Below are 27,926 nucleotides of genomic sequence, written 5' to 3'. Positions count from 1 at the left end.
ATAAATTAGAGTCAATTCTCTATATATTTTGGAGATGAGGCCTTTATCCAAACCTTTGACTGCAAAAATGTTTTCCTAGTTTATTGTTTCCCTTCTAATCTTGTCTGCATTAGTTTTGTTTGTACAAAAACTTTTCAATTTGATATAATCAATTTTTTTTATTATTTTGTGATCAGTAATGATCTCTAGTTCTTTGGTCATAAATTCCTTTTTCTTCCACAGGTCTGAGAGGTAAACTATCCTGTGTTCCTCTAATTTATTTATAATCTCATTCTTTATTGCCTAGGTCATGAACCCATTTTGACCTTATCTTGGTGTTTGGTGTTAAGTGTGTGTCAATACTGAACTGTTTCTGATATGCCATATATGCCATTTTCTTCTTCCTTGTTACTTATGGATCACACTGGTGATCCATCTGTCATGTCTTTCCAAAATATAAGTACTGCTGGATCAGATCCAAAGACTCAAAACTCTTTGGAGTTAAGTTATACAAAATATTGTTAGCTACAAATTCACTATTCCATCAGAACAATTATTGATTTGCTGTGTATGAATCTCCTACTAAAAGACTGAATAAGATAAATTTTGAGAGGCTACAGAACTCAATTGCAAAATCTGTAAGAAGGGGCTCTGTGAATAAAGATTTTCTTTCTTCACTAGGGCCAAGAAGTAGCAATATGAATTCAAACATTTGTATCTATATTTTAATAATTATGTTAAAGATTGGCTTGGACTAGTTAGGTTTCTGTTTTATCTCTTTACTCTGTGGTATTATTTTTGAAAATATTTATCATCTTCAATCTTATAAATATGTAATATAAAATGCACCACTTTGGCCTGAAGTGTGTACAGATTGAAAAAGAAAGATGAGAGGCTGATGGATGCTAAGACTGGTATGGTATATGTACTAGATATGGCAGAGGAAAACTGGTATGTAATTAGTGCTTATGTGATACAAAAGACTTTAAATCACTGCAATTAGGGAGCCAGCACACCTCAAAGGTGCTTGTGAGCTTTGGTGCCTTACCATGATGTCTAGTGATGAGGCTGAATAGTATAACGTTATGGTAATATGGAAGTACTCTAAAAGGTGAATTTTGAGGAATGAAGATAAGTTTCCTAAATCAGAATTAATAAGCCAATAAACTGATAAACCAATTAAAAATCAAAAAAAAATTAGTTAATTCTTCTTAGCTCAATTCTAGGCTACAGCCCTATAATCATCTGAGAACTAATATTTCTGAGCTCAGAAAATATTGTCACTAAAATATTGACCAACAGGGGATAAATGTGTTATGTCACCAGTTCCTGAAAATCATTTACTAAGGTTTTGATCTCCATCACTGTGGTACCACATAAAAATAAATTACCAATGAAGACATTGAGCTTTTATTTTTATGTAATGAAATATAATTAACAGATACCTCTTTGTATCTATGCATCTATGTATGTGTATGTATGTATGCATCTATTGATCAAGTTCTATTTTGATATTGCTTTGAAACTGGTCCTGAATTCTCAAAAACTATACCAGTGAAATGAGGCACTGACAGATCCACCATAGAAAAGGGACATGACTTGGAAAAAGAGCCTAGTCATATCTCTAATAGAAAGACTAAAATGCATGAGTTCTAAACATATCATTACCTAAAGGTTGAAATCCCAGATAATATTTTTTCTTGCTAAAATAAGTTACAAAATTATTACTAAGATATTAAAAATGACTAAGAAGATCATAAATATTGAGGTAGAAAGACCTTAGAGATTGGTATATCCAAACCCCACATCTTACAAGAGAGAAAATTAAAAATAAAAATGAAGAAATTTGTTGATGTCTGCACAATACATACATACATACATAGACCGTGTTCATGTAAGTATATATGCATTTGCATAAATACATGTAAGTATATAGGTATTTTAATATATAAGGGATAATAACACGCCACAGCATATTCATATATATATATATATATTTATATATATGTGTGTGTGTGTGTGTGTGTGTGTGTAAGTATACATATAAGAGATATTACTCCAAACAGGAGAGATACTAAGTATGGGAAATACTTTGAGAGTTATCATTTTTCTCACATGTCCACATGCAAACCATATCTATAATTTTTTTTGTGCTTTAGAACAGGTCTGAAGTCTCAAATTTAAATTGGCATATATCACTGTAAGACTATGAAGTACAGCAGATAGAAGATAAGCCTTGAAGCATGCCTCTGACAAATAATGAGCATATGGCAATAATCAAGTCACCACTTAGGTATATGTGTATGCATATATATATATATATATATATATATATATATATATATATATATATATACATACACATATATATTCATATAGTATTTAAATCAATTTGTAGTGGATTTCCTAAGAATTTCATTATTTGTTATTCACACAAGAAATGAAATTCCTAGGAAGTATTGACTTAAATTTGAATATAGACATTCTTGATATTTAACTGTAAAGAAATGCAATCTTGAATTATGATTTGCTTAGTAGATGGTAATATTTAACATGATAAGACACTTTATTAAAATGTTCCCAGTAAATGTAATAAACAATATTAATAAAACACTATGCATCACTTAGTATATGTACATAATTTAAAAGGAAGGAGGATAAAGCAAATCAGCAACACAATTAAAAGTGTCTAGTGTGAAAGCTGTTTAAAGTTTGACTGATGGGTGTGACATGCTCTCTCTAAAATATTACAAGATAACTGCTTTTCCTCAGACATTTCCCAAGTGAAATGTTATTAGAGGTAGTTGGAAGTTTTCCAAGTGAAATGTGTTCACAGGAAGAAAGAAGAACAGAATAGTTTCAACAGTCAAAATCACAGGGACTTTAAGAAAGTGGACAGGGATGAGTGATTTTAGATTTTTTTGCTGACCTTGAACCTATGGTCATCTGAATTCAACTTTTTCCTTCTATCTGCTTTTGGCCATATAGTTGTTCAGTACTGCTAAGGTCATATTTAGGAACAAAAGGAAGCACAGAAGTCTTCTAGTCCAAATTATTAATTTTAAAATGAAGAACTGTGGCTGAGAAAATTTAAGTGAATTTCACAAAATGACACACTTATTACATAGAATGTGCAAGTGAAACTCAAGTCTTTTGATTTGAAATCCATCACATTTTCCCTTTTATTATGTTGTCACTCTTCTTAAACTCTGTTGATCCTAGTACATTCTTCTACTTCTTATCTGTTTCCCACTTCCTTCAGTCTTAGTCCCTGTTCACTGACCTCCAACTCAATAATCCTATTGAAAAAAAAAATGACTTTGACAAGCCAACCCACAACCCATGGAAAGTTCTGTTACCACGCCCCTACTGGATAGGGTTAAAAAGCATCAGTACATGTTTAAAGTTAATATTATTGCATTATACAAAACAAAACCTAGTACAATGAGTATTTAATTGTGAAGTAAGAGAACTGGATTCTGAGGGTCAACTCTTTTACTACTTTCTTTTTTGTAAAATAAAGATTAAAATATTTGGTCTGATTATTGTCAGAAAAAGAAGTTTTATTAAATGGGTAACATTATCTAAATATGGACCAGTTTTAATACACAAGATAATTCACATATGAATAATGTATATATATATATATATATACACATATATATGTGAATATATTTATATATGCACATACATATCCACATAAAGTTATATATTCCTAAGACCGTAAATATACATGCCTTTCTTAGAAAAAAAAATCTATATATACACATACATATGTATGTACAAAACATACATATACACACATATATGTATATGTATATTCATATAGTAACATATGAGTTTACATATATAAGCAAATATGTTTCCTGAGTGTATTTCCAAATGTAGGATGATATATATATTTGAACCTTATTATTATATATAAATACATGCATAAATATTCAGAATTTATATATATATATATATATATATGGCCCAGAGTCACACAAATGAATAAGCTATAGCTGGAATTTGAATACAGATCCTTATGATATAAATCAAATTCTTCAATTCTGATTTTTTCAAGAGCTTAAAAAAAGTTACCCTTTTTGTTAATATTTACCCTGGACTACATAAGCCTAGATTCACTGAACAAAAGGCTTAATTTGGTGATTGTAACTTCTTAAAAATAAACATTTGTTAGTCTAAAACGTGCTATATATTCTAAATATAATCCAAATTATTTAACTCAAGGTTCATTTTTTAAATGAAATATCAAATCCCTTTAAAAATTGTTACTTAACATTAGCATACCCTCAGGTTACATACACCACTTGAAAAACTGTTTTCTCAATTCAAACATATACATATTACATATAAAAATGTGAAAATCTAGAATTACTAAATCAGAAAAAACGGCAACTATTTTAATTTCCAAATAATCCCTTTATTTTTATAAGTAAGATTGCAAAACTCTTAAATGAACCAATAAAGTTTTGCTTAAGCAATGTTCTTAAACAAGAAATTTTAATATGTAGCAGGAAACTTTGAAAACTTTAGTTGAGAGAGCACTATTCAATCAATAATTACCTTATAAAAATATTTCTTTGAAGTACTTCCTTTGACCATAAATTTATTAATAAATGTGAGTAGTAACTTGATTTAAGGTAGCAATAGCATTGTCTCTAAAAAGGTCAGTCCAAAAAGGACCATATAAACTGAAGGAAAGAAGGGTGTTGGTCAGAAGGACAGCTGTTTTTTTTTTTTTTTTTTTCATTCATTTCATCAAATTAATTGAGTGACTCCTTGGAACAAAGAGAGTACCTATCTTCAAGAAGAAAGGCAGGGAAATGTTTTTGTTCTTTTTTGTTATTTCAAAGTGATTTACTTGGCATAAAGTATTTGATCATCCCAAATTATAGAAAAAAAGGGAAATGACTATGGTATAGTATAATGAAGAGAATGCTAGATTTGGGAAGGCATGGTATTGCAAGACATGGCAGTACAGTATAGTGAAAAGTTCATAAGATTTGAAATCAGAGGATCTAAATAGAAAAGCCAGTTCCAAAATTTACTAGCTGTGTCTCTTTAAGAAAGTCAGTACATTTCTCTAGGTCCCAATTTCCACAATCATAAAATGAAGGGGCTGAAATAGATGACATCTGAAGTTCCTTCCAGCAAAAAAATTATGTTCTATTGATCTTATAAACAGAAAAGGGAAATTGAGTGAAGTGGGCTGAGAGGAAAAAAAAAAAAAGTTAACTAAAGATCATCACTTTCAAATGCTTTTAGCTTAACCAACCTGAAAATCTATGAATGTTGCAATAGTAAAACTAGGGACCTTGTGAATAATTCACACAGACTCCTTTCTGTTACTTTCTTTCTCAATTAGGATACATCTTCTATTCACCTTTTCAGTGCAGACACTCAGTTCCCAGCAGCAAATGAAATGGTAAACCATGGCAATGGGCCTTTTGAAACCAAAAGAAAAGACTGTCACTCCCAAACTACCAGCTATTTCCTTTTGAATACAAACATACTATTTCAGGTAATTCATTTAGCTTTTTCTAAAGGCACCTTGTATAACCTTGCAAGTGGAGATTTGTAATGTGGCAGGCTGTTATCAGACAGCTAACATATTCTGCCTCAGCTAGATCTAAAACAACATTATTCTGAGGGTCTATGCATTTAGAAACCCTATTGGGAAAGGCCTCTTAAGATCAGTTTCATGTCCACTTATCCACTTCCCCGTTTCAATTTTCTCAGGAGGATGAGGCATGAAGTGTCATTTACCTTCTGGAAATAAAGTCATCTCTCACTTCCTTCAAACATAAAACACACACACACACACACACACACACACACACACACACACAAATACATTCACATCTTGGGATAGTCATTGCCTGTCTCTCACATTGCTTATGTATGTTAGACTTGATCTCACTAAAGTTATATAAAAGGAAAGGAAACTGGATAACCATATATGCCACCCTATTTTAATTTCACTAACCCAGAACTTTATTTAAATTGATGAGTAATCCTTAGTATATGTCCTTTTCTAATACTAATTTTAATCCAGAACTAAAGTAAATCAGTGCCTTACTTAAATACTTCAATAGAATTTCTTTAAAAAGTATGGTAAATTTATAAATGTATAATGTATAAATGTATAAATACAATGACTTAGTACAATGCAAATAGAAAGAATAACAACAAATCAATTGAAACCAGATGCTTCAAGATTAGCCCCAAATAGGAGGGAAAAGAGGCTATCCCTTCACCATTTTGGGGGCAAACATATTAAATTAAGAGTGTGAAATGCTACATATTATGTTATTTTTTGCATTTTTTGCTGAGTTTTTTTTTTCTTTTCATTCTTTATTATAAAATAAGACTTATTGACTAACAGAAAAATAGAGAGAAAAATTTGATTTGGAACTATAGGTCATATAAAATGAAAATATAGAAATAAAACATATGTTTAAAGTTATTTTGAAGGTCACCTTGAAGAAGGGACCCTGAAACTCTAAAACTCCTTGAAGGAGAAATTCTAATTGAACTCTGCCTCAGTGAGGGACCTTGCCTCAGGAAAAAAAAAAAGTAAACAGCTTCATTCTGTTATCTAGGTGGGGTTGGTTCAGTCCTGAGCTAAAAGAATTCCAACCCTATTCAATTAAAGAAACTTATTCAATTCTATTCAAATTCCAGCTCAAGTTGAAATGCAGTGTGTAGATAGAGCCAACTTGGAACTCCACTCACTAGCCCCTTACAGCCTGTAGCCAAAGCTCCTATTATAAAAGAACCAATCTAAAATCCTTTCTTTGCAAAGGTTCTAAACATGCCATGCTATGCCAAAAGGCCTCTGCTCACTGGAGTAATATTTTTTTTCCAGTGTTACTTTTTCTTTACCCTCACCTATTTCCCTAATGAGACGTTATGCCTCTCTGTCAGAATTTCTAACCTTACTTCCCAATTGCTATAATAAGCCTCTTTTATCAATCTAGGTTTTTGGTTTTATAAATTCCTTTACAGAGAATCCCTGTGCTACAAGAAGGGGGTTCCCCAAACTCCCAACCCTAGCGCCAAATCCCAAGAGGGTACATACTATGTTCTCTGTTTCAGTTTTCCTGGGGTCTCTGGGAACAGCCTTCATTTCAGTTCAGTAATCACCACATGAGTAGCCAGGGGTAAAGTCCAAATCCTTTATTATCTCCCTCAAAGTCTTGTCTCCTTTCCTGGGGCCCCGTTAACTTTCTTAGAGGCCTCTCTCTCTCTCCTTGGTTCTGAGAGCTTGAGCTCCTGTTGCCAGTCCTTTGTGTTCTCTGCCTCTGCCAGTTTCTTGAGGTCCTCCTGAATGTGTCTTGGTTTCTGTGGGAGAGGCAGGAGGACTGCCATCACAGTTTTTGTCATCCAGTTCTGTCTCTCTCTGAGTCTGTCCAAGCTTATATGCTCTCTTATCATAGGTGTGAATCATGTGGAACTATATTAAGTATATACTGAACTAGAGAACTGTTAAACACCCTGCTAAACAACCATTGTCTCTATCAATTCCACTGACTTAGCACCTTGTAAGAATCCTTTGTTTCAAGTTCAGAGTTATGGTCCATAACAGATACAGGGGGGTCAAACCTCTCCATTTGGTTCTCTGAACCCCAAACTTGCCACTATCATTTAACTCCCTGACCACCAGAAATCCTAATCTCATTTTGGTTCCCTAAATCTAGACCTTATCATTTGGTTTTCTATGAAAGGGAAGCCCTAAACCTAAACCTCATCATATTTTTTGTTCCTTGACCGGGAACCCTGATGAGGGATCACCTCATCAACCTAGGTGGTACAGTAGATAGAATGCTGAACCTAGGACTTGAATTCAAAACTGACCTCAGACAAAACACTCATTGGCTGCTCTTCCTTGGGCAGTTACTTAACTTAATTGCCTCATTAAAACAACAAACAAATAAAAATAACATTATGTTGGCTAGTTGAAAAATCAAACATCTTGAGCCCAATCTAGTGAAGCTGACTCTAAAAACACAAGTTGACAGGAAATAGACACAAAACTCACATTGATAGGAGATAAGAAGAAGTATGAATTTAAGGCCAGAAGAAACTTCAAGGAATGGAAAATCTGGCAGCAAAAAATAACCTGACTATTCAAAGCAAACTATCATTTGCAATAAAGAATTGAGCCACAGACAAGAGGAAGCATTGGGAATTCACATGAACCAGTTACTTCTGAGAGACATAATCTGGGAGAAAGTATATAAAGACTCTGAAAATAGAAAATGTTTCACTATGATAGAACTCTTAAGTTTGTTCTCATTCTTCTCATAGTATTTGTATAAGAATATATAAACTAGGTTAATAGGTGGGGGTATTTACTAGCTACTCGTTTTCATATGTATTTTAATACTTTTGTTAAGATGATGTTTTGTCTGCTCAATTGGTTGGTTGTTGTCTTTTATTCTTGAAGAAGGCCAAAATGACATCACTATGTTAAAATGGGGTTACAGTGTATCTACTGTGGCTGATTAGATCAATACAAGTTCAGAATTCTCTGGAACAGCTCAGATGCAAATAGTTCAAATGAACATTTGGGGTGGCTCCTCTAGCTTTGCACGAGACTATATGTTGTCTACTAGAAAAATGCTATGAGAAGGTGAGGTCTTATGAATTATCCATCTTTTGTGGTTGTGCACCTTTTAAATCTTGAGATGATGGCCACCCTTGGCAACTAAGTGACCAAGTACAAGTGTGATTTGAGGATGTAACCTAGAAATGGTAATACAAGTAAATAGAGTCTTTCCACTTTCAGAGAATATGACAAAGTGTGTGCTTCCCCAGCAAAGTGTTCAATAAATATAGGGTGATTACTATGCTATTATTGAGCATAGTATGGTAACAGGGGTTATTTATAACAGGCAGAAAATTTTTTTTCCCATTTTTTACTGTCACCCTTTTTACTGAAGAAGATAATTCATGATTACTTCAAAGGAATTTCTGACTTTCCAAATTTTGGACCTGGCAATTTTTCTTTGAAGCCCAATAATAACATAATGATAAGATAAAATGGCTTTACAACATAGATTTATTCTTCAGAATTTCTCCTGCAATGACAAATGAAATTTTTTGACAATGTTGTTATTATACCACTGTAAGTATGGTTCATGTGGAAGGAGGTGTGAAAGAGGATCTGAAAGATCCCATAGTAGAAACACCATGAATGAAGAGAATACCAATTTATGCTTTCTTTTCATAAGGTAGTAATACATGCAATTAATTTAATGAGTTTTAATTTATGCTACTGATTTGTGTGTGTGTGACTAAATATCTTCTATGTTTCAGACATTAGCCTGTGCCCTAGAGATAAAGATACAAAGTGAGACAGTGTCTGCTTTCAAGAAGTTTATATTCAAGAAGATATAATGTTGGATATATAAATATAGGCTCTGTACAGAGTTTAAGAAGAGTGACTTTAGTGATTGGCAGCACTAGAAACAATGGTAATATGGACATCCTTCTTCTCCAAGATACTTGAGATTTGAAGAAAGTTGGAGTTACATGAGACAAAAGTTAGAAAGGAAGGAATTTCAGTCATGACAAACTATGAAAGTCAGCATTGTAAAAGAAAGAATGCCTTGTATAAATAAAAAAATCAGTTCAACTAAAATGTAAACCATATTAGAAGAATTAAAGTGTTAAATAGACCATAATGTGCATCCTCACTGCAAACTCTCTGCAAAAGGTTTTGGATAATCACTGAAGCTTCTTGAGAAAAATAATGACATAATGAGATCTATGTTTGGGAAATAAGAATTTTGAGCTAAACAATGGATTAGGTTAGTGACACTAGACAGATGGAGAACAATTAAGAGGCCACTACAATAATTCAGGTAAGAGGAAAGGTGAGCAGGTCCTAAGAGCATTGTAATATGACTTGAGAGAAAAAAAGAAGGATAAGGGATACACTATATTAACAAGATTGAAAACTGATTAAATATGAGGAGGAAATAAATGTGTAGAAAATAGGATGATTCCAATGTTATTCTAGGAGACAAGAAGAATTATAGTATCTTCCATGGAATTAGGGCATTTAAAAAGAAGAGAAGGGAAAAAAAATTAAAAATCAATTTTGTATATGTCAAATTTGAGCTATTGGTACAACATCCTGGTAAATATTTTAACAGGCTAATAGAGGATATAGAATTAGACTTCAGACAATAAAAAAGACTAGTTTTATAGACTGGGGAATTATCTGTATCAGTTGATAGTTGAATTATATGACAGTTCTCATATTTTCACATCCCTAATTATTTTCCCTCCTGAACTTTGTATTATCCTATCCCAACTGGAAGTCTAATTATTTCTATTAAAGTGTCAGCTATTTGAGGACAGGGATTATTTAATTTTTGTCTTGGAATTTCTATCATTTAAAACAGCATCTTTGACATATTATGGACTTTTAAAATGTGGTATTGAATTAACTTTTTCATATTAATTTAGTTTCAGTTCATGACTTATGTTTATCTGTGAATCATGATTCAGATATGCTTCCCCAAGGAATTCTGACAATGTTTAGTTATTGTTTTCCTGGAAAAATTAACTTTTTCTTTGCATTTATTAATGTATTATACTTTTTATTTTAATACTATTTTATTTTTCTAAATACCAGAAATAGTTTTAAAACATTCATTTTTCTATGATTTTTTGTTCCAAATGTGTTCTTTTTCCCTCCCTTATCTTCCCCATCTCCAAGACAGCAGGCAATATGATATAGTTTATATTTGTAAAAATAGTATAATTTTCATGGAAACCATATAAAAGCTCATTATATCTAATAAATTTTGTCTTTGGCAATTGCATTAAATCTTACTTGTAATTGGAACAGGATGCACAGAAAAATAGATCCATTTTAGAATACATTACTGAAATATACACAGAGACATAATTTCTAGTAATAAAAATAAGTTTGGCAACCAATAACTAACTGAAGAAATGATAATATCACAAGAAGAAAGGATCCTCTTATAATCCTCTGATCCAATTCTCTTCATTGAGGCAAAACTGGATAAAAAAACTACCACACTTTTTAAAAATTATTTTTCTTGAGTTATCCATTTTGGCTGTAAAGAGGGGAGGTGCAGTGGGTAAATATGTGATTGTACTCATTTGAGGAACTCAGAATACAAACAACTTTTGTCAAGCAAAATGAACCACTCATGTCAAGTTTATATCTTTGGCAAGTTATTGGAGTCTTAAAGGGTAAAGAAATCTGTCCTTGGTCATCTACTTAAAATCTTCAAGAGGTCCAGTTTGATCATAGGTTGATTCAGAATTTGACTCTTAATACAACTCTTCTCTTAGAATTCTAGATATTCTTCATAGTACTATAGGATTTTATAATCATTACTAGACAATTCTTTCATTAGCAATGATAAAACTACCAATTTTAAATATCTATTGTGTCATTGAAGATATCTACTTTCTGCTGTAAGGAGTCCCAATGGGTAAATATGTGTACATACTTGAGGCAACCAAATACACAACAACATTCAGACAAATAATGAAACCATGAAATTTACATCTATGTATTGATATGAAAGTATAACTTCTTCATGTATAAAGTCTTAGAGGTCATATGATCAATTGATATATAGCAATCTGACTCAAGATAGCACTCTCTTCTTAAATTTAGTATCTATATATAAACATTTCTATAAGTAAGTTGGAATCTTCCATTCCTATTATTATTTGAATGGTATTGAAGATACATATTCAATTCAATTAGAATATGAGTTTGAACTTGCACTTTAGGATAATCAAAGTCATACAGTCACATTATACTTCAGTAGACTATCAAAAGCATCTATTCAATGGTTCATTTCATAATATTGAGAATAAATTGATATAGATCTGAAATACAAATAGTTTTTTCAGATTTCAGATGATAGTAAAAGTATGTCAATGAGCTTAGATCTATCATCTTTATTATGCTTATATTATATATTCATATATATATAGTAAATAGTAGTATGACACTTGACTCAGTATAGCAATAGTCACTTATTCTGTCTACATGAAAAATATCATTCAAGTTCTCTTTATTAATATAGAACTGATCATGTCAATAATTATAAATCAATAGGTTCTTTGTATTATGTGTATGTATGACTGTATCAATCAAAGAATAAAATGTTATAAGTATATTCTATATATATCATATATTAGTATAATATATGTAATCTTTATAGCATATGTTATTGATTGTCGAACAAACACATGTATTTTTAATCAGAAGAAGAGAGAAATAAATAAATAATGGATATGATATATAGTATAGTTAATGGCTAGAAGAAGACAAGTGAAGTAGAATTGTATTTTAGTGAAGGAAGTTGAGAACTATGTTTGTATAGGAGTTGTAGGACAAGCAAATGGTAAAAAGAAAGAAGAGGAGAGAAGGAATGAGGAAGGGAGAGGGAGGAAGGAATGAAGGAGGAAGGAAGGAGTTAAGGGAGGGAGGAAGGAAGGAAGGAAGGGAAGCAGTGAAGGAAGGAGGAAAAAGAAAGGAAACAAGGAAGGAAGAGAAGGGAAGGAATGAGGAAGGGAGAGGGAGGAAGGAATGAAGGGAGGAAGGAAGGAGTTAAGGGAGAAAGGAAGGAAGGAAGGAAGGGAAGCAGTGAAGGAAGGAGGAAAAGAAAGGAAACAAGGAAGGAAGGAGTTAAGGGAGGAAGGAAGGAAGGAAGGAAGGAAGGAAGGAAGGAAGGAAGGAAGGAAGGAAGGAAGGAAGAAAGGAAGGAAGGAAGGAAAGAAGGAAGAAAGGGAAGCAGTGAAGGAAGGAGCGAAAAGAAAGGAAACAAGGAAGGAAGAAGAAGGAAGAAATGAAGAAGGGAGAGGAAGGAAGGAGTTAAGGGAGGAAGGAAGCAGGAAAGGAGGGAAGGAAGGAGGGTGGGAGTGAGTAAAGAAAGGAAGAACAAAGAACACTTAGAAGTTGTTTTCATAGAATCATTTTTTCATATATTAAAATTATTTTGCTGATGATTGATATAATCAAAAGAAAAAAAAAAAGAAAATTTAATTTAGGGGCAACTAGTTGGTGCAGTGGATAGAGCACCAGCCCTGAATTCAGGAGGACCTGAGTTCAAATCTTGTCTCAGACACTTGACATTTCCTAGTTGTGTAACCCTGGACAAGTCACTTTACCTCAATTGCCTCAGCCAACATAATAATAAAAATAAATACTTTTTTTTAAAATCCCAAAGCCTATTTCTAATGAAATGAAGTATTTCTTGAATTTCATTAACAGTTTAAAGTTATTAACTTATAGAAAATAATACTTGTTGCTTCATCAAAAGTCATTCCCTATAGGAAGGATAGTGCTAAGATAAATTGTTTGAATTGGTTTGCAGACAGCATTGTGATCATAAGTATACTGCTCTAAGGACTCTTTTGCATTTGGACAGTCCAATAGCACCCATTCTGAAAGGAGAATTATGCCTGAGATTGCAGACTAAGTAAATGCATGTTCCCAAGATGAAAACAAATATAAAACAAGTATTCTACATCTCACTAAGTCTTTTGTCCTCTCCAAAACTGAAGAGGCTTCTCTACTGCTCCAAAACCAATAGAATCAAGAGAAAGAATAACTGTGTTCCTTGCTCCTAATGCAGAATTCCATGCTAAACTTGTGCCACTATCACTAAGTAACTCATCTTGCTTTGAGTTTCATGTCATCTGATGACACCACCAAGTCCATTATCATAGTTTTATTCATATACCATCCTCCAATTAATTCCTTAATTTTCAATCTTCTGATTGTTCACAAGCACTGCCTTCCACCTTGGGGACTTTACCATACTCTTCATATGCCTTCAGAAAACTTATCTTCTAATTCATTATCTCCCATGATTTACATCTTGACTCCACAGATTCTACCCACATGAATGCTGAGATCCTACAACTCCACATTACTATGTTATTGTTATGATCTTGAGCCTCAAGATATGCTTTCTGTCTATACTTCACTATATTTGCTATCCTCTTAAAAAATCACCTCTCTGTTTGTTAACTCGACTCCATTGACTTACATCTCCCTCAGCCACCCACATGCATGGTCACAGCTTAGGTGCTAAAATCACACATCACTGTACTAATGCCATGTTACTTATATTCACTATAACTTTCTTTCCTTCCAAAACTCCCCTTTCTTCCAATAACCTCAACTTTTGCCTCATTCTTCTCTTTTTATATTTTTGATCATATAGTTAACAAATTAAACACTATACTCTATTCTTAAATGCCCTTCCTCTTCCACACCATTCCAAACTCCAAAACAGGTTTACCCCAACAACTGTATCTCCTCTGCTCTATTCTTGTTCTCTTGGATGTTACTAGGGGAATTCATAACCATGACAACTGTGTTAACTAGAAAATGATGTTATCTAATTTCAACTGGACCCTTACTGATGCAGGCAACTTCTTTATTCTTCCCTGATTGATTCTTTACCTCATGTCTCACAATACCTATTTCAAACCTTCTTTTCTCTCTTCAATCCCCTAAACTATCTGCTTCCACATCTCTATTAGATGATGATCTCATCTTCTATTTTACTGAGGAAATGGAGACATCTGTGATTAGTTCTAACTTCTTCCTTATTTCACCCTTCAAAACTCACTGTATCATTTATTTTATCTGATGTTGAAATCTTTGAAAAGAAATAGTCTTTCTCCTTTTTTAGACTTACTCCTCTATGACTAGTATTCTTAAACTCATCTCTTATTTTATTTTATAGAAATTTACCCTTCACTCATCCTCTTTTGCTTTTGTTGTCTTCATTTCTTTCAAGTTCACTGGTTACTGTTCCTTCTCTGTTCCCTATGGACATAGGTTTTCCTCATCTTTATGGCAGAAACTATATATGATATTGACATTTTAAAAGCAATAAATCTATATTTCTTTTCCTTGTTACATTATAACTTCTGAAGTTGCCTTCCATTATTGATTCTACTTCATACCTCCCAACTTATTTTTCTGCTCCTTTGTAAAATAACTTCCAATACTGTCACTACACTGAATTTGTTCTCTTTGAACTTTTCAGCATTGACCTAGCTGTAAAGAAACTATCTAGGGGTATGGGTAAACATGGTTGTTGCATTTGGAGGTAGGTTCTATAAAAATAAAAGTTAACATTTAAAGTTGGTGCCCATTATACAAAACATTACAAAAGAATCTGTGCTGTCTAACCTGCCAAATTTAATATCCTTCCTCTTGGTTCTCATTATTGTTTAATTCCCCTTTATTTTTGATATTAGTAAAAACCTACTCACCTTCTGCAGAAGATGCTATCTCCTTTTGACTTCTATTGTGATATAATAGAGTTTCCTCCTGCCTAAATTACTTTTACTCATTAACATACTTGGATGTATCATTATATAACGCCTACCTAATAAAATTGGGCTATTTTCAGGATTCTGTTTTGTGTTCTCTTTTCTCTCTATGTATAGTAAGCAATCTCAATAGCTCTCATGAGGTCAAATATCATTTATATAAAGATAAATAACTTCCATATATCCAACTCCAATTTTCCTCTTAATTTCAAATCTTTCTTCAACAATTGCCAACTGATCATCTTCAACCATATGTCTCACATTTAATCTCAAATTCAATATACTGAAAATGGAACTTATTTCCCATTCTAAATCCACCTTCTATTTAACCATCACAAGTTATCTTTCAAAATGGAACTCAATATGCAGAAACACTCATTTTCTAAGCTTTCCATTTCCATTGAAGTGGTATCTGTACATTACTGATATATACAACTTTAAAATCATCCTTAAATCAACTGTCTTTCACCCTTTACATCCAATAAGTTGTTAAGTTTGTTGATGCCACCCTCAGCACCTTTTGATTCCATCTTTTTTTTCCAATTCACCAACCCTGTCTATATTAATGTACATTTTCTCTAATCATTTCCATGATTATCATCTCTCTTCTCTTAGTTCTCCCTATATCCGACCTTCTCTTAGTTGCTAACTCACTATTCTTAAGGTACTGGTCTAATCAGATCACTGCCTATCTCAAAAAACAAACAAACAAACAAACAAACAAACTTCGATGATTTCTTCTTTCCTTCAATAAAATGCAAACCAATATTTATCTAGTATTTATAAGTCTTTACATTATGGCCCTTGTCTTCCTTTCAATACTTATATGATATTACATTCTATTCTATGGTCCAGAAAAAATTGACTTACTATAAGCTCCTAAAACTTGATTTCATCTTTCTCTGTTTTTGCATAGGATATCAAATAGGTCTGATTACCATTTCTTTAAATTCCTAACTTTCTTAGAACATAAATTGGGCATTATCACTCCATGATCTCTTCAGAGATTAATTGTCCTTCAGACTTTTTGTACCTATCTCTGTCTTTCTCCAGTACTCTTTCTCTTTGTGTAGCTCTCTCTGTCTGTTTTCTCCCTCTTCACATATTGTTTTCAAGTATGTCTCTGCATCCATATTATGTAAGGAAAGCTCCTTGTATCCCTATCTCTTGGACAATGTTTTGATTATAGTAGACGCAAATGACATGTTTTTATTGAATTGAACTAAATTCTGCTTTGGAAACAATGAGGCTTCTGCTACTAAAACAGTGTCTAGAAATTCCATATAGGTATTGAAGAATACATACTATTAATATTGAGCATGAATTTACCACAAAGTTCAACTTTTACTCCTAATTTAATATTTCACCAGAAATAGATTTTTCTTGATATGGCCTTTATTGTATCTTATTTCCAATTTAGTTATTCCTAATTTGAAAAAAAAATTGTAATTACTGGCCACTCTTATTTTACTCCATGAAAAAATATTAACTTTGGAATAAGATCCTTATGCTACAAAACCCTCCAAATTTGAAAAGGTTCAATTAGACTTTTTGATGCCCTTGAACTACCATTTAATATATGCCACTTCACTTAACACATTAACTCTATAATCACAAGAGTATATCTTGTACATACAAACTCACCAAGGCTGTTAAATTCTTTTACTGTTGTGCTGCAGTTTTTTTTATACTAAAACTGGTACATGTCAAAATAGAATGCTATTCACCACTGTATCCAAATCCATTGTTTCCTTGAATACCTGACAATAATTCCTTCCTTATAACAGAAATATGCTTCCTATTACCAGCCTTCTCAGATTATAATTTTGTTGAGGAAGGAACTATGCCATTTCTCAGATTACACCTTATAGCTCGATATCTATCAGAACTTTATTTGTTCCAAAATCCTAAAGTATGAAATTTCACATTCCAATAAAGGGAAGAGTAATGTAGCAAAAATAATATTAAATTTAAAGTCTGATTACCCAGATTCATATTCAGAATCTGCTGCTTCTTTTTTGTGTGACCTTGGGAACTTTTCTTAGTTTCAATTTCCCTATATGAAAATTAATTAGTTGAAGTAGGTAATGTCCAACTTTTACCTTCTGATTCTAAAGCTGAAATTCTTTGATCTGTGACCTTTGGTTATTTGACTATTCCCAATAATTTACATAAAAATATTCTTCATCTTTATTTCATCTTCAATTACTTTACCTATACTTTTAATATGAAATAACTATCTTGTTTTCACATTCTGTACAGCTACTTTACTGAAATATTTTATTCATCCTTGAAGCTCCCACCCCTCCACTTCCTAAAATGTAAAAGCATATGACTTACTTCAATAAGAAGATTGAGGCCAGAATCTGGGAAAGCCAATGAGAGGCACTTAATCTCATCAAATCAACGATGAAGATCTTCAGTCCTGTTTCAACAAAGGAGCAAACCAGTGGGACAACTTTCAGTCCCAGCTCAGAAGGCAAACTCTGGGAAATGAGGCTGTTTCTTGAAAAGAATGGGCAAACCTACCCATAGCTAACACAGGGGTCTCTGTGTTGAAAGCCAAGACTCAAACTGCACAGGAAGCTTGGGAAAGAGCAGAGCTCAACCATAAAAAATGAGTAAATATCAAAGGAAAAGGCAAAATTTTAGCAAGAAACAGAAAAGCACCTTGACTATAGAAAGCTATGATGGTCTCGGGGTAGACCAAAACACCAACAGAAAGACAGAAGGTGTACAAAAGAAATCAGAAATGGTGATATGAATTGGTCTCAAGGCCAAAGAAGCTTCTTGGAAGTGCTCATAAAAGACTTTAAAAGGCAAATAAGAGAGGTTGAAGAAAAATGAGAAAGGAAATGAGAGGTATGCATGTGAGAGTCAACAAGTTGAAAAAGGAAAGAATAGTCTGAAGGAAACAACTCTTTAAACAGTAGAATTAACCAAATGGAAAAAAGATACAAAAGCTAAGTGAAAAAAAATCACACATTAAAAACTAGAACAGAGCAAATGGAAGCTAATGACTTTGTGAGACAGCAAGAATCAGTCAGACAAACTAAAAGAATGAAAATATGGAAGAAAATGTGAAATACCTCATTGCAAAAACAGCCAATTGGGAAAACGGATCCAGAAGAGACAATTTAAAATTATTGGCCTACCTGCAGACCATGACCCAAGAAAGAGCCTGGATAGCATTCTACAAGAGATCATTGATGAAAACTGCCCCAGTATTCTAGAAACAGAGGGGGGAATACTGATTGAAAGAATCCATCCATTACCTTCGGAAGGAAATCTTATAAGGAAAACCCCAACAATCATTCTTTCAAAACTCCAAAACTACAATCTGAAGGGAGAAAATTGAAGCTATCCAGTGTGTGCTTCCTCAACTCCTCTCCTCTAATTCTCCATGTCTTTGTTTCTCTTTTGTACTAGTCATTACCCATTGCCTTAATTTCTTCACTAGCAACCTCATTTTGCTATTTATATATCTCTGTTCTTACTGTGCTCCTACTAAATTTGTTTACTCCCAAATATGTCCTATGATTTCTTGTTGGAATCCTAGTGTCAACTCAACTTGAAACAAGGTGAAAACTATTATTTTAAAGAAAAAGAACACCACAATTTCTTAGCTTGTGCCTTTGCTTATATTGTTTCTTATCCCTTGAATGATTTCCTTTCACTCCCTCTTTCTTTTAGATTCAGATGCTTTCATAGGACTACAGCTTTAAAGCTTAAGAAAAGATTTAGCATCTATGTCAATTCTTCATTTTATAAATAAGATAAATGAATCACAATATTATTAAATGGCTTGCCCAAAATCACATAGTTAAGAAACATCAGTCAAGATTAAAACTTAGGTCATTTTGCTTCAATACAGGAACTTTTCCATCTCACCATAAAAACTCAACTATCTTCTCAACAACAACAACAATAGCAATTCCCTCTTATTCCCCATTAACGATAACCTTTCTTCTTGAATTTTACATGAAACGTTGCTTTGTTCTTCTGTAATACACTTTTTATTTATAATATATTTTAATGTTATCTGTGTTATATTTAGATACACTTAAATAGGCATGTGATGTCTTTTTTTTCTCACTGTATTGGTCAATAACCAATGAGAAAATAACTGGTAACTTTTAAAGTTTCATATCTCTTCCAGAACTTAATAAAATATGTGACTATCATTAGGTCTTTATTGTGGTTACTAGACTAAAACTTTTAATTTTTATTTTCACTTAAAATACCTAAATCTTTATATGACCAGGGTCAATCACACTTAATCAATATTGGTTAACTTGAAATATAGCTCTTCCTTCTTTCTGCTTAATTATTTTCTTATCAATATAATTGTATGAAATTTTATAAATGTATAGCACCCCTAACTCTAGAGCAAGTTACTATAATTGTTCACTGTCACACAGATAAATTATTATCAAATTTGGTTCCTCTATTCACATTCAGGATTCAATTTATTTCATTTTGTTGTAAGGCAATCTTTTGTCTCTTTAGATATCATCACTTTTTTACCATTCATTTGACATACCAAGTTTATATCTCATACAAAATTCAACAACCCAGTATGTGGAACTAATTACTACACATTTATACATTAAAACTAATACTGAAATAAGATAGTTTTTTGTCACCAAGAATTTTATGTGTGATGAAGGCATATATTATGTAAATATTTAAGTAAATACAAGGAATTACAAAATAATTTCAAGAGAACATTAACAACAGGGACACCTGGAAAAAAAATGCCATGAAGAAGGTGCCAACAGAGTATATATCATGAAGGAACTGAGATTTTTCAAGAAGTAAAGGTGAAAAGGAAGTGCATTCTAAATATGTGGAATCATTTGTGCTAAGGCATCATGTTCTTATTTATGTCTATGCATACGTGCATTGACAGTTATATTTATATAAAACTTTTTTATCAATTTATAGTCTTAAAGAAGTCTCTGAGACTTTGAGAGGATATGAAACTAATCTTTGCTTTTAATAATTATAAGTGTCAGAGATAGGATGGGTCCTCTTAATTCCAAGTCTGGTACTCTATCAACTAAATTTTGGTACACTCCTAACATTGCTATATCTTTTTCTATTCCTGTTGGAATTCCTAACTGATATGCCAAGCAGAGGCCTCTATTAACATCATTTTGATATCGAGGAAAAGTGACAAAGACTTATAGAACACTGAGTAAACCCTTTATAATTTAATTTAGGAGGCTGTGGATGAGAGTCACATGGTAGAGAAAGATAAGGAAAGTTTGTTTTTCACAACATTGGATAGAAATTACAAATCACTGAGATTTTAGATCCTTTGGAGTCTTTGAGCATGTTTCACTCTTCACAAATAGACAGCAAACAACTTGAGGGGAAAACAACCCCCCCAAAAAAAAAAAACCCAACATAAAAAAAAACTAACATATAGAACATATACCTTCTATCTTCAGCACCCTGGCAAGGTGGTGCTTTGCTCATAAAAGAAATAAATAATGCCCAGTGGTGATAACATATACAATTAATTTCAACTCCTTTCAACAAGCATTGATTAATATGCTGAATCTTGGGATTCAAAGATGAAAGCAAAACAGGTCCTGCATTGAAGAATCTTATATTCTGTTGAAAGATATACTCAGTTAAACTGGGAGGCAAAAGTTTGAATACTGGCTTCAACAATATATTTGCACTATTTCAAATATATATGTATGTATGCATATATATGCATACATACAAATGTATACATACTAAATATAATTATAAAACTTTAAATATCTATATATTTAAGATACATTTTGTTCATTCTACTTCCTGTTATTTTGGGGAGATTAATTTTTGTAATATACTGATCTACTCATTACTCCCTTATTTAAAAAAAATATATTCAATGTCTACTTCTTGCCTATGAAATAAATTACTAAATTCAATTCCTGCTATTCAAAGGCCCTTGCAATATGACTGAAATTTACCCTTCTAGTTTTAACTTATACTCAGCAAACTTATCCACCACCCATCCATTATAAGTAAGGCTTTATCATATTTATGTCTATTTATGAAGTTTCTTATGTTTAAAATGATGTGTCCTAAAGTAGATTATTACCTATCAAAATTTTGATTACCTATCAAAATCATACACTTTCTTCAAAATCGAATTCTCCAGTATGAGCGAGGTATCATATCTCAACACTCGTATAGCAATTTGTGCCTCTCATTTTTTTTTCTTCAGAGCTAGGATACAACAAATATATGAAACTCCAGATAAGGAAAATGAAAAATCTTAATTAACAAGCAAAGTCAGCTTATCAGTAGGTTCAACTGGAAGGATGCTGTGTTGGCATTTTGCAATGTTCACTAAATTATCTTCTAAAACAATGGATAAATAATACGCTCACAACAACAAAATGGTTAAGTCAAATGACTGTATTGTAAACTATCATTTCCCTAAAGTATATAAATAACAAAACATCAATCTTTTCAAAACAAATCATATGAAATCACTTCTACGTATTGGGTAAATTTATGTATTGCTTGAATCCCTCCAAGAGTTTCCCCAGAATTCTTTCTGGTGTCAACATTCATAAGTAATATAAGGGGGAAAAAAATCACAACAATTTCATGGACTAGCCATGTAAATATGAAAACTCATTTTTTGGCAATAGATTACCAATATGCAATCATATATTATATGGAAATAACAAAGAATGCTAGTTAATTTCCATTACAAACTTTAAACAAGTATTCCCCCCCCATCCCGTATTTAGGACTTGGATCCAGGAAAAACATTTTTTGAAACAGGTTTTCTGTGTCATTTTTATTGATCTCACTGTTATATGTTTACTATCAAAATACTGAAATGAACAGGAAAGCTTACTTTCCTGTTCATTGAAAATCTTTGTCAGTGTATTTTTTTTTTACAGTCAGAAGGAAGATTTTTTTTTTTTTCTGTACTACATTTTACTAGCAACTTTGTCACATTCATAAATGACTCTCTATGAAGGACTGAAATCATCTCCAGAAAATTTGACAGATGGCAATTTGTAGAATAATTTGAGGTATATTGAATGAAATCTATGTTAACATTCCCTAGTGACTCCAAAAATAGTTCACCTTAGCCAGTTTTTAATATTCATTGGTCCTAAGTAAACTCAGAGTATATCACAATGGCATTCATTCACTTTACATATATGTGTATATATACATTGCCCAACGTATATACATATACATGTGTACAATATGCATTGCCCAAAGGTTGAGAAACTGAAAAAAATAAATCATACACTCTATCAATTTCCTTTACAATCTGAATTTGGTTTGGGCCTCACTCTTTTGTTTCTTTCTTTTGGTATTTTTTTCCCAGTGCTTTTTCTCCCCTAACTCCTTTGGAGAAGCAGTAGATGCTTCCCCCTGCTGGGAGAAGATTAAATTACATGGTAAAACAAGACAAGATTCCTAATAACGTACCCTAAGTATTTTGCTTATCTTACCATGCATAGTAGAATTAATCATCTGTTTTTAAAGTGTGTGTCTTATAAACTGTCAAACTACAATTGATCCTTTATATTTGAAAACATCATAAATGATAAAACCTATTGTCCAAAGAGAACCCTTAATTATAGATCAGATAAAAACTGAGTTTATAAAAAGAAAATGGACAAGAAACAGACAACTAAGCCAGTTCTGTATTCTGTATTACTCCATCTAAGAAGTATGAAAATGAGGGTTTTCATTACTTAATATGTTTACTATAAAAGCACTAAAGTTATTTAATGATATTTTGTCATAGTCCTATTTCTACTCCTCCCCCTTATTTGTTCCTGATTTTTTTTTTTTAAACAGGAGAGTGAAAGAGGATAGAAATAATTACCTTTTCAACTTTTATTTGTTCAAACCTTTCATTCAATAACCAGGATTGTGGAAACCATGAATGTAAGCATTCCTTTCCCAAATTCTTCTCATAGATTAGTTCTTCAGACAATTAAATTACTAAAATTATATATATTAACTATTACAAAAATTTCTTTTAATATAGTATATAATATTTACTTATGTCTATGTACATAATATACTTTATGAATATAATAAACTTATACAGTAAAAGTATGAAGAAATAGTTTTGTTTTTACTTTTGAAAGTACAAGCATTAATCAAACTTTTACCTACCTTTCTATCCATCTATAATTTAAAATAAATGCCTTTAAAAATAGACTTAATTGTGCATGAAACAGCAGAATGCATATTTTCTATAGAAAGTAAATTATCCATACAAACAAAATAAATGTATTTTCATGTTTCATAAAAAAGCATAAACAACTTTTCACTTATGTTAGTGACACTAGTCCCCAGCAGCCCAAACTACCCAACTGCGTTTTAGCTAATTTAATAATGAAGAAATTAATAATAACTGATTACCCCCATTGTACTTGTTTTAAAATATATTGTCACTATAATAAGATTTACTAATCACTGTGGGGTATAAGTTGTAATTGAAAAGCCTTATGTGAAACTAAATTTATCCATTTCTTTAATCTTATCAGTGTACAAGAGCCTTCCTTAAGGAATATTCCTCATGCATCCCTGGGAATGTAATGTCTTTCACGATATAGGTTCACAAAAGAAAACGCATACTTTGTAAAACAGCTGTTCAATTGGCGAAAGTGTGTCTGGGTACATCTTGCCCAGCACCTAATCATCACCCTTGAAATAGATTTACCAGCATCCCATCTTATGTTTCCCGACATGTAAATACATACATATGGGTGGTCTCATCTAGCTTAGTTAGTAACATGACTTAGATTGGCTATGATAAAGACTGTCTGATTGGCTTAAAGGACAGCAGATCATTTCCAAAATGCTGCGGAAATGCTGGTCGGTAGCAACGAGGTTCGTTAAAGATCAGGGGTGGAATCCTACTGGGAACATAAATGACTTCCCAACTGATCATCCATCTATTTCTCTCACTCCCCAAGTGCCTTGATTTCTGCAGACCGCCTTTCCACTTTAGGCTTCTTCCACTGACAATCCTTGAACCTTTTTCAGTTTCCTTCTTACCCATTATCCTGACAGGTCACAATCTCGGTAGCTTTACTCTCCTGGGTTGAGTCCCAGTTTAAAATATAAACGCAAAGGAAGAAGAGGAGGGTGGGGAAACATCTGCATGCTCCCAAACCATGACTCTAATCTTCCTATGATTTGAGGTAAGCCAGTACTGGGCAGCCAAGAGGAGATAGGTCTCCTTCCCTAACTTCACTTCCCTACCACCACACCAGCCAGGCAAGAGCCGGCCAGCCAGTTGATGCCTGTCCATCACGCGCCAGACTGGAGTCTTACCTACCTTCGGCCAGGAGGCGCGTTGCATGCACGAAGGACGGATCCAAGCTATCTTTCTCTGCCATCAGCTCAGGCAGATATTTCTCCTGTTCCATAGCGGGCACTCCGGAGCGGCGGTCAGCGCGCAAAAGCTAAAAAAAGGCGCTGCTCAAATGTCTGTAGCGCCTGACGCCTCTCCCCTCCTCCTTCTCCCCTTCCTCCTCCTCGCGGTCCTCCTGCTCTAGAGCCGCCTCCTCCACGGAACTGCCGCTGCTACTGCCACTGCTGCCGCCGCCTAGCCTTTGGCGCGGAGCTGGTTGCGAGGGCTCTCACTGGCCCATGCAGCTGTTTGGCTGTCTATGCACTACCTTCTTCTGCCGCCTCTGCCCGGCGCAGACATAGACCCCTCCAGCTCTCCCCTCGTCCTCTTTCTGAGCTTGATCTAATAGCAGCGGCCTTAACTAGCAAGGCGGGAGGAAGGGGTCCCCCCCCCCCCCACCTCTTCGGACTGCCTATTGGCCACAACGCTCGGGGAGGCGGAGAACCCAAAGAAGGTTCTGGTCCCGCGATTGGGCTGATAGCTTAGTCTGACCGCCTGACGGGCAGACCAGAGCGGCCGCTGGCGGGGGAGGGAGTCCAACAACGAAAAGCAAAAGCAGTCTTCTTACCACCACGACCTACCCTGCCTAGTGAGCCTGACGATTTCTATTAAGAGAGCTCTCAATACCTTCCACCTGGCCCGATGTTGACAGAGAAAAGGATTCTGGCCCAACCCAGATAAGATGCAGGGACTAGAACCTGGGGAGGGGGAAAGATTTAGTGATGAAAAGTAGATAACGTCTATAGAAAGTCTCTCAAAGGCGGATTCGACTTCATCTGTGTCTCTAAGAACACAAATGTCTTCTATAGTAAATGCCTTCCGAAACTGTGAAATAATTAAAATACAAATGCCTTCTCCAGCAACACACAAGCTAGAGGCATAAAAACACTGACTTGAGAAGAGCATTATTCAGATATCTTAGGAACTTCACTAAAGGCGGGGTGGGGGGGTGGAGGGGTGGAGAGTCAACAACTTAAAGGTATTAATGTGACACTCCAGTAGAGTACAATAAATAGAACAAAGCTTGGGTTTCTTTTATTTTTCTTTCCTTTTCTGTCCAGCTTCAATTCTTTAGAAGCTAAATTCAAGGACTTGGCTAAACAGTTCCAGAAGGAATTTAAAAAAAAAAAAAAGAATTTCAAGAAAAGGACACAAAACCACTTAGTTCTTGCCTTCTTCTAAAGATACATAGCATTTTATGACAGAGCAACGTTGGTCCACTTTTTATCTCTCTATACTCCAAAACAAAGTGACTTCAGAGTTCAGATATCATCTGTACTGCTGGACTAGTAGCTTAGAAAGCACAAGAGTTCCATTTGCACAACTTAAGCAATACGGTAAAATCTGATTATTCTATGCAGATTATTAGTAAGTTATATATATATATATATATATATATATATATATATATATATATAGTCATTGAGGTGACTTCTCACCCAGAAATATTTTTCTATAGTTTTTTTTCCTTCCTTTCTTCCTTCCTTTTCCTTCCTTCCTTCTTTCCTTCCTTCTCAAAACTCACACAATCTTTCTGAACCTGTTTACTCATCTGTAAAATGGGGAAGTAAGAGAAAATGCTTCTCAGTAATAGAAAGTACCTGTGGGGATCAATTGAAATATTTATATGAAGCTGCTTTGCAAAATGTAAAGTACAAAATACATGTCAGGTAATATTATTTAACTTTTCAGGCCATCTTGACAATAAAATACATACATTTAGAACTGAATTAACTCATTTAAAAACAATGTCTTATACTAGTAATATCCTGTTCATTTTTGGAATTGCAATACTCCTTTTTCCATGAATAATAACAAGTATTACTATTATATAACAAGAAAATACATACTATTTAAATAACTATTCTCTCTTCCTAACAAATTTATTTTTTCATAATATTAAAACTACCAGAACACCTTCAAATGTATGCTCCTTTCATCCTTCCAGGCCTATGAAGCACATAAAGCAGATATGATAGCTACCTTTTTATAGAAGAAAAGTGAGGTACATAGAATGTGTTATTAATTTCTTAATTGGGTAAATCTGGACTACAAATTTATAGTTAGAAAGAGTTTTATGGGTCAACTGCCTCAATTTACAGATTTGAATTTGTAAACTGAGTCTCAGAGAGCTTCAGTGACAAACATAAAGCTAAATATATAAATAATGACAGACAGTGACGTGAGTCACTTGAGTTACTTGAGTACTTCTAGTGCTAATCCACAAAACTAGGTCAATTGACTTCCCACTCTCTATATCATATTCCCTTTTATTCGTTTCTAAACCATATTATTCATGAATCTGTGGTCATCTCTTTGTACCTTTTAACTTCTTCTGAATATTATTGTAATTTAGGAATGAGTACACACAGATGTATTGCATGATCAACAGCTGGAAAAGACCAGTCCTAAGAAATTCCTTTATAATGTTTTCTGTCCATGGTCCTGACCCTGAAGCAAATTACCAATAGAGCAATTCCTACTTGATAAGACAGTTGCTGGCAATTACTGCAGTGGTTGAAGAGAGCTAAAGGTAAGAAACAGAGCTATCATTTGTTAAAAATGTGGAATAGGGAATTATAAATGGGAATACATAGCCATTTTGCTGTAGAATGATTGATTTCACATTTTACAATATATATTACCCAAAGACTAATGAAACATTTGACAGAGAGATAAGCAAAACTAAATTTCATAAATTAAAATGATGCAGATATCTTAATTATATTATTCTAACTTATAGTCACAATTACATTATATATTCACAACCTTCTTTTCCATGATGAAGTGTACATTTAGATCATAAAACAGTTTAGTTGTCAATGTATTGTCAATGTATACTATTTCAAGAATCATCTCAATAATGTGAATGTTTCCTTGAATCATACACTTTGCGACCCTTATTCTCATTAGTAGATGCTCTCCATGAATTGTGGCCAAAAGCTTCACTTTGTGACTAAACTTCTAGTTCTGTGGAACTAGAAGAAATTAGATGTAGAAGAAACTAATGATCTTCCATGGATTTAATTAGGCTGATCCACCAATGGAAACTCCACAATATATGGCTGAGATTGCATTAAAGTGAAATATGAAATTCTAAGTCATGCCCATGTCATGCTGAGGTATCAGCATAGGCTCTTATTTTTTTTTTAATTTTGAAAAGGGCTTGAAT

At 33.3% G+C, this 27,926-nt stretch overlaps 1 protein-coding gene across 2 annotated transcripts in view; it reads right to left on the bottom strand.

Annotated features, from left to right (window-relative positions):
* Positions 1-25,464, bottom strand: part of KHDRBS2 (KH RNA binding domain containing, signal transduction associated 2) — an 847,635-nt gene extending 822,171 nt beyond the window's left edge. For both annotated transcript variants that reach the window (XR_004233669.1, XM_031964686.1), the window contains exon 1: positions 24,680-25,464. Coding sequence is in view for 1 of the 2 variants with exons in the window: in XM_031964686.1 (XP_031820546.1) it covers positions 24,680-24,770 (91 nt within the window). In the remaining variant the exon portion in view is untranslated. The remainder of the gene's footprint in view (positions 1-24,679) is intronic.
* Between the last annotated feature and the right edge of the window lie 2,462 nt (positions 25,465-27,926).

The sequence above is a fragment of the Sarcophilus harrisii genome, chromosome 4 (genome assembly GCF_902635505.1).
Source record: "Sarcophilus harrisii chromosome 4, mSarHar1.11, whole genome shotgun sequence".
In the NCBI taxonomy this organism is placed as follows: domain Eukaryota; kingdom Metazoa; phylum Chordata; class Mammalia; order Dasyuromorphia; family Dasyuridae; genus Sarcophilus; species Sarcophilus harrisii.
This window is presented reverse-complemented; position numbering and strand designations above follow the sequence as displayed.